Below are 19,140 nucleotides of genomic sequence, written 5' to 3' on the forward strand. Positions count from 1 at the left end.
TAGAATAATACCAGTCCTGGGAGGAGGAGAAAGGTGGATTTCTGGGTGTCTCTGAACAGTCGGCCTAGCCCAATTTGTTAGTTCTAGGCCAGCCAAAGACTGTCTTTTTTGTTTGTTTGCTTGTTTGCTTTATTGTTTTGTTTTTCCAGACAGGGTTTCTCTATGTAGCCCTGGCTGTCCTGGAACTCAGGGAAATCCACCTGCCTCTACCTCCCAAGTGCTGGGATTAGAGGTGTGTGCCTCCATGCCCAGCCAAGAGACCCTGTCTTTGAAAGCATGCTAGGCAGTACCTGAGGTTGTCCTCTGGCCTCTACTTACCTAAGTACACCTGGAGTCACACAAACACAAACACACTCAGACAAAAGTTGCCAGCATGGGACTGCTAGCCCCTGGATAGCTAAATTCATGGGAGCTACAGGATTCAGGGTGCAACAATTTACAGCCATTTCAGACTGGGGTCATCCAGGTCCCCTAACATCACCCAGAGGCAGAGGCAGAGGCAGAGGCTGAGGCTCTTGCCAACACTCCATCCAGGACATTGTTCTCAGCACAGGGAGCTCCATTATTTTGGTCCTTGAAGAGCAGCAGGCTGAAGAGAAAGCCAACCCTGAGGACTATGATTACAGCTGGCAAGGTGCTTCGGGGGTCACACAAAAGTGTAGTACATGAGAACCAGAGCAGGTCCCAAAAAGGAGGGTCCCTGAGCTGCAGGATGGAGTCATAAAGAAGAAACCACGGAGGCAGCAGCAAAGAGGGTTCTGCTCCCTTAGCTCACTAGAGGTTTTTCAGGAAGTTCCCATGACCTCACAAGCAGAGAGACCCCCATCTGCTGGGGTTCACCCAGCAGGCTGCACACCAGCCACTCACTCACTCAGAGCACCAGAGTTCCTGAACACTTCAGAAGAGCCCACCCACATACTGATGTGGTAGGTAGGTGGGCTCTGCAGACAGAGTCCAGCAAACATGGCGTGGCACAAAGTTTTCGTGGGACCTTCCAATCTGTGGGGGAGAAAAGAGGCTCTTGTCTTGCAGAAGGCTCAGCCCAACCTGGTGCCCACTCAGCCTTCAGCTCCAACAAGCATAAATCCTGGACGTAGTACTTGCTCTATAGCCGTGGTTCTCAACCTGTGGGTCACAGCCCCTTTGGGAGTTGAACAACCCTTTCTCGGGAATCTCCTAAGACCACTAGAAAACAAATATTTGCATTATGATCCACAACAGTAGCAAAGTTATAGCTATGAAGTAGCCATGAAAATACTTTATGGTTGAGGGTCAGCACAACGTGAGAAGTGCGTTGAACGACACAGCATTAAGAAGGCTGAGAGCCGGGTTGGGGATTTAGCTCAGTGGTAGAGCACTTGCCTAGCAAGCACAAGGCCCTGGGTTCGGTCCCCAGCTCCGGAAAAAAAAGCCTGAGTGCCGCCGCCCTGTAGGAAGCTCATTCCCCTGCTTCTGTAAACTGGGCCACAGCTGTGGCCTCACAGAGGTCTTGGAGGCTGTCAGGAATTCTGTGAATCACTCAACACCCCAGCTCATGAGGACCACAACATGAGTCTGAGCTCTTTGGCCTACAGCTGGTGTCTGCACAGATCTCAGGTGACCCACAAGCCTGGTTGTCCCAAAGTTGTCAGATCCAGAGGACTGTCCAGCCCAGCATGTGGTCCCAGGGTCTTATCTCGGGACCACATAGATGAGACGTCAGGCGTCTAGGGGCCTGGGATGGGGTTTTTCTGTTGGTGACCCTGACACAGAACTGAGAGTGAGGACTCTCCGTCATTTCCTCTTCTTGAACTGGTCCTTAATCAGAGCTTTGGAAGACTGAGCCACTCATGTGACCACAGGCTGAGGGAGCAGGTGGTAGGGGATAGACCCGGCTACTGGGGCTGACTGAGGGATGAAACAGGGCAGGTTCTCCAGCCCAAGCATGGCTTTGGGCTGTGTCCTACTTTCTTTGCTGGATCTGTGATAAAATACACTGGCAGACACAAAGGAGAGAGGGTTTGTTTGGGCTTACAGTTCCAAGGGGATGAGAGTCCATCATTAAAGGCAAGGAATGGAGGGAGGAGCAGGAAGCCGACTGGCCACAGTGCATCAGGAAGCGTCCAGACAACAAGTAGGACCAGGCAGTCAACTCTCAAAGGCCACCCACTGTGACATACTTCCCCAGCAAATCTCCACCTCCCACAGGTTTCATAACCTTCCAACATCGTCACCAGCTGGAAAAGAAGCTTACTGGGGGTACTTCACAGGCCGGCTGCTCTGTGTTTAAAGTCCTTTTGAGAGTTAGTGTACTTTCAAAATTTAAACACATATGTTGCCAGCCCTCTGTTTCCATGGGTTCTGCATCAGTGGCTGGAAAAATATTTCTTATTTACGTCTGTACGGAAGATGTGCAGACTGTGTTGCTTGTCACTGTTCCCAGAACAATGCTCACGGAATCCATTTGCATAGCATTTACGTTGTGCTAGGTGTCAGGAGGAACCTGGAGCTGGTTTAAACTGGGCAAGAGGAGCTAGAGTTGTTCCGTGGAGTAATATACCATCTTAAGAAGGGACCAGCGCCTCTGAGGTTTGGGTTTCTTGGTTGGGGTAAAGGGATCCTAGAAGCAATTGATGATTCTAAGCTGTACAGTAGTGGCTCACACCTTTAATCCCAGCACTCAGGAGGCAGAGGCAGGCAAAGCTCTGTGAGTTCCAGTCCAGCTAACAACAACAACAACAAATGATTCTATTTTGCAATTCACTTAAAGGAATTTAGTTAGGGCTGTTGAGACGGCTCTCGAGGACCTGAGTTCCATGTCTAAGACCTACATGGTCGAAAGATAGGACTGACGTCCTCTGACCTCTACCTGATAGAACTGATTCCTGCAAGCTGTCCTCTGGCCTCGACCTCTGCTCCGACGTACACATATGTGTACAATAAAATGTCACAGATTTTTTTAAAAAGAATTCACTTGGGCTTCAGAGATGGAGCCGCAGTTAAGAACACGCACTGCTCTTCCACAGACCCCTGGTTGGGTTCCCAGCACCATGTCAGGCGGTTCAGGAATACCTGTAACTCCAGCTCCAGGGGTCCCAACACCCTCTGCTAGCCTCTGTGGGCACCTGCGCTCACATACACATACACACATATATACACGTAATTAAAAACTATGCACATCTTTTTAGATTACTTAAATTTTATTTAAATGGATTGGCTGAACTGCATTTACAACACCCTATAAGTCAACAAGTTTGTGTCACTTTCCCAAGGACAAAACAAAAAGAAATTCAAATAAATGCTCCTTCTTACCACATTTAGGCAAAGGCTGGGAGCAGCCAGGTATGGTGGTGCACACCCTTTCATTCAAGCATTCTAGAATCAGAGGCAGGAGATCTCTGTGAGTTCGAAGCTAGCCTGACGTACACAGCTAGTTCCAGGCCAGACCTAGTAAGACACAGTGAGACACTGTCTCAAACAGCTGTGGGTCAATGGCTGCCACCCCTTGATGAGCATGCTGGGGGCCTGAGGTGGCAGGTATCACAGACTTTAAGAAGGAGACTTGGCAGGATTCTCACACAACGCTCAGCATCCTTCCTAGGTTCTGCTGCCCCCTACGGCCCCACGTTCCTTCTCAGATCTGCAAGAAGGGTGATGATCCAATGGCTCACTTTGCACCATTTTGTATCTCTGTAAACCTGGCAGAAATTTCTGGAACTGGCCAAGCAGGTTGGAGAGTTCATTACTTGGAAACAAGTGGAATGTCCTTTCGAGCAAGATCCAAGCATCACCCATTACCTGTACACCGCACCCATCTTCAGCGAAGACGGTAAGGTGGCCCAGGGCCTCGACAGCCGGGCAATGGGACTGCCTGTGGCCTCTTAGTCACCATGCAGGGACATCAACTCTGGGCTGAAGTAACATCGCAGGCATGCTTGCTGGGCCGAGTGTGGAACAGAGAAGGTTTATGCCCTTGTCCGATGAGCACCCAGTTGCCTCCTACGGAGCACAAGACCAACGCAACAGGTTGCAGGCTAGCCAGCACCTCAAGGACCCCTGAGTCTAGATTTCCCCCTGAACAGGGTGTGATCATGGCTGGCCATTGTAAACATGAGCGTCCTGTGTTACAACCACTGTCTCTCTGCTGTGTCAGAATTCGATACAATATGGGAGAATTAGAGTAGGGCATAGCCTCACTTCAGCACCAACGTCCTCTGGTTTTCTCATTGATAAAATGTTAGTGAGGATAAGAACTAGGGCTCACACAAGGAGAGCCATGCACTGACTTGGCTACGGGTTTTCTATAGATGGTGCATGTGATCCACACCGGCAGGAGACATTCATGTCTGGAAACTATGGAACCCAAGGAAGGCCTCACACACCAGGCAAATGTCCTGACACTCAGCTGTTTCCCCAGGCCTCCTTTTTACTTTATTTTGAGTCAGGGTCTCACAAAGTTACCCGGGATGATTTTGAACTCATTTTGTAGCCCAGGCAAACCTGACCTTGTGGTCCTCCTCCATCAGCCCCCAAGATAGCTGGGATTGCAGACTCGGGGCACCAGGTCTGGCTTGCTAAATACACTGTTTTAACTCCAACAGTTTCACTTTGCAGGGGTGTACTGGGACATAAATGTGTCATACCCCAGGAAGCATCTGTGTAGACAAAGAGGTCTTGGTTTTAGGTTTGCTTGTTTTGCTCTTTGTGGTTACCTAGATAATTTTTTTTTGTTTTGGTTTTTTTTTTTTTTTTTTTTTTTTTTCGGAGCTGGGGACCGAACCCAGGGCCTTGCACTTGCTAGGCAAGTGCTCTACCACTGAGCTAAATCCCCAACCGATAATTTTTTTTTGTTTGTTGAGGTAGGGCCTCATTGTGTAGCTCGGATTAGCCTAGAATTTATGTAGCCTGGACTAACTCCAAACTCACACTTGGATCCCCCAATGTTGGGATGCCCAACTGACAAAGAGTTTCTTGTAAAACTAAATACTATTAACATTATATAACCAAGAAATTGCACACCTGGGCATTGAGTTATTTTAGATACATGATATCCATGCTCATTGAGAAACAAACAAACAAACAAACAACAACAACAAGCCTCAAACTGAAAATAACGCCAGTGTCTGTCAATGGGTGAATGGTTAAACGAACTGTGATATACCCCGACTTTGGACCTTGTCAGACACAAACAGAATACATGCCACCCATGGATGACTCTCCAGTCTTATATATCATACATCATCTCTCTATATATATATATCATATATCTTATATGACTATTTCTATAATATTCTTCAAATTACTAAAGAAAGGAATGGAGAACAGATTGTTGGAAGTTAAGAAAAAGGAGAGCATCTGGGGATGTAGCTTGATGATAGAATGCTGCCCTGGGTTCAATCCCCAACATCACAGAAAGAAAAGAGGAGAGGGAGAATAGGGGCGAGGTGGGTAGGGGAAAACTGTGGGGCAATGAAGGAAATGACTGTGCCTCTAATCGGGCACCTTTCCCATGGATGCTCTGGTCCTTATGGAAATGTCCTGTGTCTAAACTCTGCCCATGTCATTGTCCTAATCACAGGCTGTACCAGGGTACATGACGGAATTGCATCCCAATAAACCCGTAATTTGGAAACACCATCTGTCAAAAACACATCTCTAGTTCCCTAGCCTGTGGGTTGTCACAGCTTGGTCCAGCCTGCTGCTAATGTGCTTACAGTGCTCACGGTCGAGAAGAACGCAGTCATCTAACACAAGTGCAGCTGCTTCCGTTTTTGTGTGTTGTTGTTGTTGTTATTGTTGTTTTATTTTTTGAGACAGAGTCTCACTATGTAGCCCTGGATGCCATGCAACTTTCTATATAGACCAGACTGGCCTTGAGCTCACAGGGATCCGACCACCTCTGTCTCCTGAGTGCTGGGATTAAGGTCTAACGTGACACGTTATATTGCTATACGTGGAATAGCACCTGTTGTTTATTAAATATGATGCACAGTATATATTGGAGTCCCATGACTGATATGGCTGCAGTCCATAAAGAGGAGCACACCCCTTATTGTTAACCAAGGGAAAACTCCACATCCAAATTTCAGACTGTGTTATCTACTAAATGTGTCACCTTACAGCATCATGAGCAGAAAAACTGAACATTAAACTGTCATACGTGAAGAACATGTTTTGCACATGGGCACTGCAGGGGGAAATTGGGTAGAGGGGCCATGGGATCTCTACATGTCATTTTTTAAAATTGCCTGTGAACAGTGACCTCCAAATGAGAAGTTTAATTCACAAACAAAAAGCAGGTCAAGTTCTGGGTAAACAAGTTGTGGTCACCTGCTGTGAGTAATTTCACTTCCATTTCGGTTTAGGTCTGTATTTGGCTTCCTATGAAAGCGAAAGTCCAGAGAACCAGACAGAAAAGGAGAGGTGGAAATCTCTAAGGTGGGTCTGTGTGCCAGGAAGGTGCATGCAAGATAGACTGAGGGAGACAACTGGGCTGCTTGAGGCCAGGACGAGGCCGAGGGGCTTGCAAGGTATTAGCTTCTCCCTGTGAGGAAGGAAGAGGATCAGGCCGGGACCAGAGGGACTGGAGCAAAACTCAAGGGCTGTGAGACTGAGCCAATGACCCTTCATGCCTGGTTGTACCTCTTGTGGGATGGTCAGGATGCCTATCCCAGGGCCTAGACTGGCTGACTGACTGACTGACTGACTTAATTTTGGTTTTTCAAGACAGGGTTTCTCTGTGTGGCCCTAGACATGTGGAACTCACTCTGTAGACTAAGATCAGCCTTGACCACAGAGATTCACCTGCCTTTGCCTCCTGAGTGCTGGGATTAAAGACATGTGTTATCATTGCCTGGCTCTGATCCATATTTTTATGCCAAAATAACACATGTGCACGCATACACACACATATATACATGCACACGCATACACACACATGCATACATATGTATGAATACACACCCACATGCACGAATACACACACACATACACACACACACACACACACACACACACTCTCTCTCCTGTTTATTCAGCAGGAAGTCTGAAGCATGCAATGAACTAAGAGGACTGAGCTGAAAGTATTTGCTTCCCCCTCTTCTGGCTGCCTCTATCGTGCTGAGAAGGTGGCCTGTGGTGGAAGCCTTCTGGCCACAGGGAGGGTCTCACCTTATTCTCCTGTGTGTCTAAATCTGCAGATCTTCTATTCTGGGGAAGACATGAGAAGCCCTGAGACAGAGGAAGAGGAAACATCGGAGCTGACACAGGCAGTCCCAACCCTGTCGCAGATGGCCCAATGGGTGGAGGTTGACGCAAAGCTTCTTTACTTTGTAAACCAGACGCTATGACCTGGTACCTGCCACAAAGGCCACATGGGCACGGGAAACCTTGCATAGGACCTCAGCCCTGGCTGACTTGTCAGGGCCTCCAAGAGCATGGGGGACACGCCTTGGGCAAACATTGCCTTTATGACCAAGTGGGTCACATAGTCAGTCTGTCCATTCTGGACAGGGACACAGTGTTACCCGGATAGCTGGGTGACTGCGATCATGTGATTTTGTTGAATGACCTGTGCTATGGAGAGTAACGCCACAGTCTGTCACCAGGTGGCTTGGGAGCCTCTGTAACTGCAGCGGGCATCACGGTGCAACATGAGATGTCCCTGCACCAGGTCCGAGCCCACTCTAGCCCCTGGCATTCCGCTGACGGGCCCCAATCCCGTCCCTCCCAGCGGACTTGTTTCTGCAGTCACCCATCTCCTTCTGCATCCTGCTGGTATCAGGATAGCCCCCTGGCGACTGCGGTGAAACAAGTCACTGAGACAAACCGGAGTCATGGAGTCAGCAATGTGTATATTACAACCTGCTGCCTAGCTCCCTTGTAAACTTTAGAGTCGGAGTAAACTCATGTTTGTACGCCCATCCTGCACGTGAGTGTCCATATGTCTCTGATCTTCAGGCCCAGGATAAGCTTTCACAGTGTACACAGGGTACGGTGCAGGGTTCCTAGATCACTCCTGGGAATGTAGTAATGCACTTTCCAATTAGGGTGAGAAGTTGGAAGACGGCTCTCTTGGCCAAGTGCAAATGTGAGGACTTGAGTTTGGATCCCCAGTACCTGTGTGAAAAGCCAGGCATTGGTGGAGCACATCTGTAAACCTGGTGTTGGATAGGCAGAAATATGCAGCCCCCTGGAGCTCGCTAGCCTGCCAGTGACCAATTGCTGAGCTGAAATTTCAGGTCAAGACCCTGTCTCTCTGTCCCTGCCTCCCGGCCACACAGACAATTTCAGGAGCCCATGAGGAATCCTTAGAATTCTGAAAGATTCTGGCAGCATCCAGCCAATAGGGTCTTCTCTGCCTCCTGCAACTCCTCACCCAGGCTTCCTGGAGTTTGGGGAGTGCATCAGCCCTTGGGCCTTCGTTGTGCCTGCTGACTCGTCTGCATCTAGCCTTTCTCGGGTGCCGCCCACGTGTCACTATTTACAGTGTACATTGTCACATTCCAAAGATGTGACTTTGACAGGGTGTCAGTTACTGGTTAACCACTTAACAAAATACTCGAAGGAGCTAACCTAGAGGTCTAGGTAGCTCGCAGGCCCGGGAGGCAAGGGACACAGCACGTGAATTGACTTAGCTCTGGAAACGTTCTCTCTGTGGCACATCAAGGCAGATGACAGCGATGGAGGATTATGAGGGTGAAACATTGCCAACTCTACCCAGTGCCAGAGAGAGTTCCTCTCCATAATTACCAAGAGGCCTCATAGAGAGAGCAGCGCCCTTGACTACCACAAGGACCACATTAGGATCCCCCTCTTAAAGCTCCATGACTCTGCTGGGACTGGTGGTGCACACCTTTAATCCCGGCACTCAGGAGGCAGAGGCAGGCAGATCTCTGTGAGTTTGAGGCCAGCCTGGTCTACAGAGCAAGGGCTACACAAAAGCAAAAAAGCAAAAGAAAACAAAAATAGCTTCACACTCTGCCCAGTACCAACATCCAGTCGCCAAGCTTCCGACCCACCCACGGAGTTCTGGGTGGTAACACAGTAGCCAAACCACAATGGAGAGTTGCCACCAAAACTACAAATGTTGGCTGTCTGTGGCTGTCGCCTCTAGTGACTCATCTGGTCACTATGCTCACACACTTCTGCTGCAAAACTCTTTGAGAGGGAAAAGATTGGAAACAGACCAGCATCCATATATAAGAATCTAGGTAACTCAGTTGTCACAGGGCCCAACCTCCACAGCTGTGATAAGGGTGCTTTATGCACTGATGAGAAGAAATACCTGTGACCCCACGGTGTCTGTGTCTAGCCAGCATGGCTCAGGCCTCCCTCCCAAAGCCCCACCAGCATATATGTTCCACAGCAAGGTACGTGCCACCACAATAAGGAAATAAAGTCAAGCAAGATAACGAGGCTCAACAACTGTGTAATTCAACACAAGAAAATGCGCACAAAAACAAAAACAACAACAACAAAAAAAAACAAAAACAAAAACAAAAAAAAAAAAACAAAAAAAAAGAAAATGCACACAAAGCCTTGGAGAGAGAGAGGAGCTGGGAGGAGTGGGGCAAAGGAGACAACGGCACCAGGAGAAGCTTCAACTAAGAGTAGGCTCTCCTGTCACTGCAGAGTGCCTCTGGGGAATAGAGAGAAGGAAGAAAGCCCAGAGAAAGGAAGTGGAGGCTTTTGTTACAAGCTTTTCAATACTTGGACAAAAACCTAGTCTCTAAGCCAGATGGGGGTGTGGGCCTATGACCTTAACATTCGGGAGGTTAGGCACAAGGATCAACAGCCCAAGGCCAGCCTAGGCTACATAGGAAGACCACATCTCAAAAATAAATAAATAAATAAATAAATAAATAAATAAACAAACAAATAAATAAACAAACTCTTTCTCCCTCCAATACCTTGGGGCAGCCGGATATATCCCAGTGATAAATGACTTGCCTACAATGTTCAAAGTCCTGAGTTCAACCCACAGTGCTTCAAAACCACTGTAATAATTTGAAGTGGGCACTCCACTTCTGATTCCCAGAACTGAGAGCCTGTGGCCTACGGCAGAGCCACATGCTGCAGGAAAGAGCCCCATGGAGAAGGTCCTCCAGGGAAGTCACTATATGGTGTGAACATGACTTTAAATTCTCTTAGGTCATGGAACAACTCAAGAAAGATTACTCAGGGAAATCTGGACTTTGGAGATGGATCAGTAAAGTATTTGGTGTCCAAGCACCAGGGCCTGAGTTCACATCAACACCCATGTAAAAAGCTGGGCGCAGCAGCACATATCTGTGACACCAGCACCAGAAGGAAGGAGAAGGTCAAGTCCCAGGAGCCCACTGGCCAGCCAGTCTAGCTAAAATGATGAACTCCAGGTTCAGTGAAGACCCTGTCTCAAAAAAAAAAAAAAAAAGGAAGTGGAAGCCAGGCAGTGGTGGTACACATCTTTAATCCCAGCACTCAGGAGGCAAAGCAGAGATAGATGAGCTCTGAGTTCAAGGCCAGCCCGGTCTACAGAATGAGTGCCAGGATAGCCAAGGCTATACAGAGAAACCATGTCACAAAAAAATCAAAACAAACAAACAGTCTTAGTCAGGGTTTCTATTCCTGCACAGACACCATGACCAAGAAGCAAGTTGGGGAGGGAGGAAAGGGTTTATTCAGCTTACACTTCCACATTGCTGTTCATCACCAAAGGAAGTCAGGACTGGAACTCAAGCAGATCAGGAAGCAGGAGCTGATGCAGAGGCCATGGAGGGATGTTACTTACTGGCTTGCTTCCCATGGCTTGCTCCGCTTGCTCTCTTATAGAACCCAAGACCACCAGCCCAGGGACAGCACCACCCACAATGGGCTGGGTCCTCCCACCTTGACCACAGTTGAGAAAATGCCTTACAGCTGGGTCTAATGGAGGCATTTCCTCAACAGAGGCTCCTTTCTCTGTGATAACTCCAGCCTGTGTCAAGTTGACACTCAAAACTAGGCAGTATACAAACCCTGTCTCTACAAACCAAAATAAATAAATAGACAAACAAGTAAATATAAATAAAGTGGAGAATAATAGAAGACATTAAATATTGACATCTGGCCTCCATTCTCATGTACAGGTAAGTACACCCAAACATACACATGCATAACACACGTATACACACACGTACACACACAGAACCGTGACCACTTCCTCTCAGGAGGAACAATACAAGTCAACTCCAAAGGGCACAGCCAAGAACACACAGACCCTCCGGGTTCCAGTCCCACAGGGAAGACAGGCTGCCAGCCACTCCCATTGGGAGCCCAGCTCTGTGCCACCAAAGTGCAAACTTGACTGAGCACAGCTGAGAGGCAAGGAGTCCTTCCTGCACCCAGCCCCGTTCACAGAGAGGAGAGTGAACTCACCACTTCCCCCATGAGTGCCAGGGGCCCAGCTCACACTCACGGTAGCTCACCCATGTGGTGGAAATGTCATACTATGGAGAAAAAAAAAAGGGAGGGAAGGAAGGAAGGGAGGGAGGGAGGGAGGGAGAGAGAGAGAGAGAGAGAGAGAGAAAGGAAGGAAGAAAGAAAGAAAGAAAGAAAGAAAGAAAGAAAGAAAGAAAGAAAGATGAGGCAACAGTCCCACACTAGTGCTCAACTCAAAAAGCAAGGGTGTCACCCTGAGAAGGGGGCCACAGGCAAGCTGTCAGTTCAGACATCTCTTAAACTCCTCAAGAACTACTTCAAACCCAAGGGCAATTTCAAAACCAGTAGAGATCTTGGCAGCAAGAAATTAATAGAAGGCCACAGCTACATAATCCTATAAGCTAAGCCATAAAGCAAACAGCTTACCAAAGCAAAATCATTGAGAGAAATGTAAGCCTCAGGGAGCCCTCCCGGGATCAGAACAAACTGCCCCTGGGACGGAGCCTGCATTTCAGGTGAGTCTGTCTTTGTAGCAATCCATGCCCTTGAACATTGTTGCGAACAGTAGGCCAGTTATACTTCAGTGAGCTGGAACACAATGGTTAGATGTGGTACTAGCAAAGTCAGACAGCTGACGGAGGGATGGGAGACAGTCACAGGGCTCCCTGGGCAAGCCACTGTCCTTTCAGACTGGCCACAGACATGTCCCAGGCCATACTCTAAATGCCAGTGTCCAACTAAAAGTTAAAAGACATGAACTCAAAACAAAACAGAAATATTATGGCATGAATGGGGTGGGGTGGGGTGGGGTGGGGTGGGCTGGAGAAGGCAACAGAAACCACTGTGAGAGGAGGTGCCAGACAGCAGCTGTCATGTATATGTGGAAATAGCTGCTGGACCATGCTTGAGAAATAACTGAAAGTCTGATAGTAACGACTCATCAAATACAGAACTGATGTGTTTTATTGACGAGCAGATAAAATTATTTTTAAAATAATAGGATCTAAAGTTGAAAGTATAGTAAAGGAGTTTTTTGGGTCTTTTTGTTTTTAAGGTTGGTGAAGGCAGACTAGAGACATGGCTCAGAGGGTGAGAGCACTTGCTGATCTTCCAGAGGACCCTGGTTTGATTCCCACTACTCCCATGGTGGCTAACAACTGATTGTAACTCTGGTTTCAGGAAATCAGATGCCCTCTTCTGGCTTCCTCTGGTACTGCATTTATGTGGTACATAGGTAAAAACACCCATACACATAAGGTTAAAATTTTAAAATAAGGGTTGGTGATTTAGCTCAGTGATAGAGCGCTTGCCTAGGAAGCACAAGACCCTGGGTTCGGTCCCCAGCTCCGGAAAAAAAAAGAAAAAAAAATTTAAATTAAAACATGTTATTGGAAATTGGGTGGTTAAAATTTTAAATTAAAACAAATGCTACGGGGCTGGGGATTTAGCTCAGTGGTTAGAGTGCTTACCTAGGAAGCGCAAGGCCCTGGGTTCGGTCCCCAGCTCCGAAAAAAAAGAACCAAAAAAAAAAAAAAAAAAAAAAAAAACAAATGCTACTTGGGGCTGGGGATTTAGCTCAGTGGTAGAGCGCTTACCTTGGAAGCGCGAGGCCCTGGGTTTGGTCCCCAGCTCCGAAAAAAAGAAAAAAAAAAGATACACACAAAAACGCACATGCACTTGCACATTGTAGTAAAAGTACTAAACAGACCAAGAAAAAGTTTGGGTGAAGCAAAATAAAAATGACCTATCGTGTATGTACAGGAGAACCCCAATAATATGAATGGCTGTGATATATTAATATTAGAGGCCATACAGCCCGAGGGATGGGCTAGAAGGTGCCGGAGTTGGGGAGTAGCCCTGGTCAAACGTGTGTGACAGTGCGAGGGTGTTCTCCTCGGCTTCCTGTCACTGTGACAAAATGTCCGAACTAAATCAGCTATCAGGAGGGAATCCTTACTTATTTGATTCGGACATGGCTGCTTGGCTCCCGTAGAAAGACAGTGAGTCACAGCAAAAGCACGCAGTACACAAAACACCCCATTGCAGCCCAGAAGCAAAAGAGAAGAGGAGGAAGCCAGAAGTCTGCTACATCCTCTTTGTGGGCGAGCATGAACTCACAGACTTAAGTTCCTTCCAAGTTGACCCCACTTCCTAAAGGTCCTGCCACCTCCAAGAGCATCGCAGGCTGGCAGCCAAGCTTTGGGCCTAGGGGGCAGGGTGTTGTGGTTTGTAGGAAATGCCCCCTATAGACTCACATGGTTCTCAGTTGTGGGAGTTGTGGAACCTTTAGGAGGTGGAGCCTAGAGGCGGAAGTGAGTCTCTGGGGACCAGCCTTGAGGCTTTCAGCCTTGCTCTGGACCTCTCTGTGTGCCGACTGTTTTCTGGCCACCTCCTCCTACCTACCATGCCTTCCCAGTCATGGCAGACAGTATCCTCTCAAACCACAAGCCAAAATCCTTCTTCTATTTAGATATTTAGTTCCGGTATTTATCCCAGTGATAGAAATGTTATGAGTACAGGGGACATCCCAGATGCAAGCCAGAGCAGAGGGTAGGAGGCTAGGAAGCCAGACGGGTGGCGGGTGTGTGCAGAGGAATCCGCTCTCACCTCGTGGGTCTTTGAGAGCCATCATGACTTGAGTGTGAAGCGTCCCCCATGGGCTCATATGTTTGAACACTTGGTCACCAGCTGGAGGTCCTAGTTCAGGAGGGTATAGAATCTTTAGAAGCGAATTCTTGGAGACAAGCCTTGAACACTGAACCTTCTGCTGTCATCACCACGAACTTTACCATGTCTTCCCCATTAGGACAGAATGAAACAGTGGTCAGCATGTAAGTCACTTCTGTTCCATATTTTGTCATAGGGATAAAGGAAAAGTAATTCAGGAGCCATTGACGAATCATGGTCTCTGACAGTCCTGTTATTTTGTAGAAAGATGGACCTGTGGTCAGTTTGCCAGGTGGGAAAGAAAAGAAAAACCTAAGGACATTGTGTGGCCAGTGGGAGACAGGTGCCTAAGGAGGAGAGAGCAAGACTTTGATTCTTTTTTTTTTTTTTCCGGAGCTGGGGACCGAACCCAGGGCCTTGCACTTCCTAGGCAAGCGCTCTACCACTGAGCTAAATCCCCAATCCCGAGAGCAAGACTTTGAATACCTATTAATATTTTATTTTTAGTTGAAATGTTATGGTGGGTGCATGGGTGCAGTACCCACGGAGACCAAAAGAGAGCGTCATGTCCCCTAGAGCTGGAGTAATAGGCTGTTGTTAACTGCCCCAATGTGGATCGTGGGTCCCGACCTCCAGGCCTTCTGGAAGAGCAATGCGCACTCTTAATCGCTGAACCATGTCTCAGGGACCAAAGTTTTAGATCTGAAGAGATACTGAAAATTGCTTTCCCAAATAGCTGTGTCTCCATCCAATCTCCTAGTGGTGCCTTTCTGTAGAACGTTGCAGGCACCAGAGACCTAAGCCCTCTGTTTATTGCCAAATTTCCTTCCAAAAAAGAGGCCAACCCATAAGCAGCAACTTACAGATTGATTTTTTTTTATTTCATTAAAATGATATCCAATTTGTGTGGCTTCCTCAAGTCTGCGCCCCACCCCTTCCCCTATTCTTTTTTTAACTGTAGTTATTTACTATGGAGGCTTGCAGAGTGATCAGTGCTTCATGGAGCCACCAGGGTGCGCCCTCTCACCATCACCCACTACACAGCTCCAGCACAAGCTTGGGACACAGCCAAGGGTGTTCTGACCAGACAGTAGCTTCCACTCTGGCTCCAAACCTAACCCAGAGTTCTAGGTAGCAGAAGGCATGGCTGAACTTCCCACTGACATCACCTACCTGGGTCCGTTTCTCCCCGCCCCCAGTGTCCTGGAATCTATTCCTTCCTTCCTTCCTACCTTGCCCTTCCTGATCTTACTCCGGATCACCCGGGGAGATCTTTCTCCCAGCTTGATTTTAGATTTGGCCTCACAGCTGGAGGGCCCGCTCGCTGTAAAGTGGAGGCTAATGAAAGTGAGGGCTGACAGAAGTACTCCTTGCACACTAAGTTCTTTCCTGAACTTTCTGCGGGCAGGGGTGGGGGGAGGGCGAGTATGTGGAGATTATGTCTGCCTGAGGCTTATGTTCCAGAAGGGACTTGGGCGACTGGGCATGTCAGAAGCCTGGTGCGAAATTTAGTAGAGTGCCCCACCACTTCAGATTAATAAGATTAAGGTGCTTAAAAATAAAAAGATGCCTTCTTCCTATGTAGCCCTGGCTGATCTGTAACCTGCTATGCAGAGCAGACTGGCCTAGAACTTGAAATTATCCTCTTATTTCTAGAATGCTGGAGTCATAGGCATGAGCCACTATGACCAGCTTAAAGAAATATTTTTTACAAAACAACAACAAAAAAATCTTGCTGTGAGCTTAAATTGGCCTAGAACTTACGATCTTACTGTCTTGGCCTTAGGAATGTTGGGATCATACCATAACAGATTGCAATTTAAAAAGAAAAAGTTAAATTACTATACAGAGACAGAGAGAGAGAGAGAGAGAGAGAGAGAGAGAGAGAGAGAGAGAGAACAGTATTGCAGGTAAAAAGACCAGAGAGCAAATTTCTGGAGTCTGACCTCTCTCCACCATGGGGTCCAGGGGGCAAACTCTAGCTTGCGTGTGAATCACTTGTATCCACTGAGCCATCTTGATGGCCAAGGATCAATATTTTATAGCCAGGGTTACACATTTCCTTCTGCCTCAGGCTCCAGATCTTCGGTCTTTCAGTCAAAATGTTAATGACCCTGACTTGATCATTCCACATTTCACAGGTAAATCAAGTTATCATCCTGTACTCCATAAAAAAAAAATGTAAAATCGTGTCCCAGCTAACTCGTTAAATTTTGTTCTTACATATTAAATTTTATTTAGTGTGTGGGAAGGTGGTGCACACACATGCCACGGTGCCAATGCGGAGGTCAGAGGACAAGCTGCCAACGTGTGGGAGTCGGTTCTCTCCTTCTACTGTGTGGGTCCAGTGTGCGCTCAGGTTGTCAGACTCAGAGGCAGAGCCTTTACCAGCTGAGTCATTTTGTGGCTTATTACTCGTGTGTGTGTGTGTGTGTGTGTGTGTGTGTGTGTGTGTGTGTGTGTGTGTGTGTGTGTTTGTATGAGACTTCCCCAGGAGTGCCGGGCCCATGGAGGCCAATAAAGGTCATCAGATTACTTGGTGACGGGGTTCCATGTTTTGTGAGCTGTTGCACATGAACGCTGGAACTAAACTTGGGTCCTCTGAACCACCTCTTCAGTCCCGGTCCTAAATTGTTTAAATATTGGTTTTGCCAACGGTTGAGATACTTCAGCTTGCTTTGACTGCACCTGAAGTGCGTACTCTATTGCTAGTCCCGGCAGAGCCCGTTAGAATCCCAATGTTAGCTTCAGAAGTGAAGAGCAAAGCTAATGTTATCCATATGGTCCACCAACTCAACTTATAAATATACACCCCCCCAAAATGAAAACTCATGTTTATGCAAAGACTTGTATACAAATATTCATTGCAGCGTTAACCATAGTATCCAAAGTATGAGGGTGCAAAGTGTATTATAGTGATTAGCTGAACGCAGTGTGTTGTGTCTGTACAATGGAATACATTTCAAAAAAGGAAGGAAGTTCTAATCAACTTGACGCCATGAAATGAACCTTGGAAACATTGCACGGATGAAGGAAACCAGGCACAAAAGGCTGCACGCTGTGGGTTCCACTTATATGAAGTGTCTAGAGCAGGCTAATCCATGGAGACAGAATAATCTCATCTTTTGCCAGGAACTGAGGCAGGGGGATGAGGAATGACTGTTAACAGGCATGAGGTTTCTTTGGGCAATGTCTTAGTTAGGGTTTCCATTGCTGTGAAAAGACACCATGACCAAGGCAACTCTTTTTTTTTTTTAAAGATTTATTTATTTTATGTATGTGAGTACACTGTAGCTGTCTTCAGACATACCAGAAAAGGGCATCAGATCCCATTACAGATGGTTGTGAGCCACCATGTGGTTGCTGGGATTTGAACTCAGGACCTCTGGAAGAGCAGTGAGTGCTCTTAACCACTGAGCTATCTCTCCAGCCCCCAAGGCAACTCTTATAAAGAAAAAACATTTAATTAGGGTTGGCTTACAGTTTGAGAGGTTCAGTCCATTATCATCATGGAGGGAAGCATGGCAATGTGCAGGCAGGTGTGGGGCTGGAAGAGCCAAGAGTTCTATACCTTGGTCTGAAAGCAGTGGAAAGGAAAATCTGTTCTGTAGGCAGCGAGGAGGAATTCTGCTGGAATTCTGCACTGGGGAGAGCTTAAGCCTAGGAAACCTCAAGGCCCATCCCAACACCGACACACCCCTTCCAATAAGGCCATACCTCTTAGTAGTGCCATTATCTGTAAGTCCCGAATTCAAGCACATGAGTCTATGGGTACCCAACCTATAAGGCACCCATAGACTACAAGCATAGGGGAATGCTCAAGAATTTGATACATTTGATCATTGCACAAGAAATCCCTGATTGTGTACATTGAAGTTTTATGTTACATGAAACGTTGTAAGAATGATATTTCAATTTCAGGGAAAAACAAATGATGCACTGGAGGAGAAACTATTAAGGGAATCTCTGTGGGAAGACACTTGATGGGGCCCGAGGGACAAGATGGGGGCACATAGGAGTTCTACTGAGGAAAAGAGCATTCCAAGCTAAGGCACTAACACCTGCCTAGGCCCAGAGGCTGACAGCACCTGCCCAGACACCATACATTCTCTCTACAAATAATTTTCAACAAAATCCAGTGTTTTGCAACTTGTTGGGGGAGGGGGGTCACATATCAGATATCCTGCATATCAAATACTTACCTTACCATTCACAACAGTAGCAAAATTACAGTTATGAAGTGGCAACAAAATAATTTTATGGTTGGGGGTCACCACGACATGAGGAACTGTATTAGAGGGTGACAGTATTAGGAAGGTTGAGAACCAATCATTCTAATCTGTGCTGGGTACTGTCTTTCAGAAATTGACCAGGAGCAAAATGTATTATAAGTTTTGGCATTATGTTAAAAAAAATGTTAGGCTAAGAAAGTAAACAAAGCAGGGAGGGTGAAGAGTCAGGGATAGAGGACCTATGTCGAGGTTCTAGGGAAATTTCCCTAAAGTAATGATGTTTGTGCAATAGAGAAAGGGGAATGCTGGGATTGGCAGCAGGGAAAGGGGAATGCTGGGAATGGCAATACAGATTGAGGACAGGGTAGCAAGGGCCTGGAGCCTGTGCAGACAGGAAGAGTGAAGGAGGGTCAGAGGGACATAGGCAACAAGGAAAGTGAAAGCACCCACCAACCAATGACTGCTTCTGGTTTCCAGAAGACATTTCCAGCAAAAGGGTAAAAGTATATCTAGACAGGACCAGCACAGAAAAGAGGAGGACCCAAAGGCCCTATAAAGTACATGAACCAGCAACCTTGGGGCCACTCCCATCCTAAGGGATAAAGCTGCTAGCTACCTTCTCTTTCTCTGGGGCTAATGTCTGTCTCTGGACTTGCATTCTTTGTGCCAGGGAGGGAGCAAATCCTGGTATAGCACCTTTTACTCCATACCCCCAACCCCCACTACCTATCCCTAAATCCCTACTCCCTGCCTCCCAAACCTCCCTCCCTACCCCTTGACCCCCACTCCCTATCCCCAACTCCCCTCTCCCTAATCCTACCCCCACCTCCACTTCTGATCTCCACACTACCTCCCCCCCTCC

General features: G+C 47.3%; 1 protein-coding gene across 1 annotated transcript in view; it reads left to right on the forward strand.

Annotated features, from left to right (window-relative positions):
• Rasgef1c (RasGEF domain family, member 1C) overlaps window positions 1–7,907 on the forward strand; it is a 66,270-nt gene extending 58,363 nt beyond the window's left edge. The window contains 3 exon segments of the mRNA NM_001108273.1: window positions 3,685–3,808; window positions 6,345–6,417; window positions 7,179–7,907. Coding sequence (NP_001101743.1) covers window positions 3,685–3,808; window positions 6,345–6,417; window positions 7,179–7,203 — 222 coding nt within the window. The 3' untranslated portion in view covers window positions 7,204–7,907.
• Window positions 7,908–19,140: the final 11,233 nt, after the last annotated feature.

Source organism: Rattus norvegicus, chromosome 10 (genome assembly GCF_021556685.1).
Source record: "Rattus norvegicus strain SHRSP/BbbUtx chromosome 10, alternate assembly SHRSP_T2T, whole genome shotgun sequence".
Classification (NCBI taxonomy): domain Eukaryota; kingdom Metazoa; phylum Chordata; class Mammalia; order Rodentia; family Muridae; genus Rattus; species Rattus norvegicus.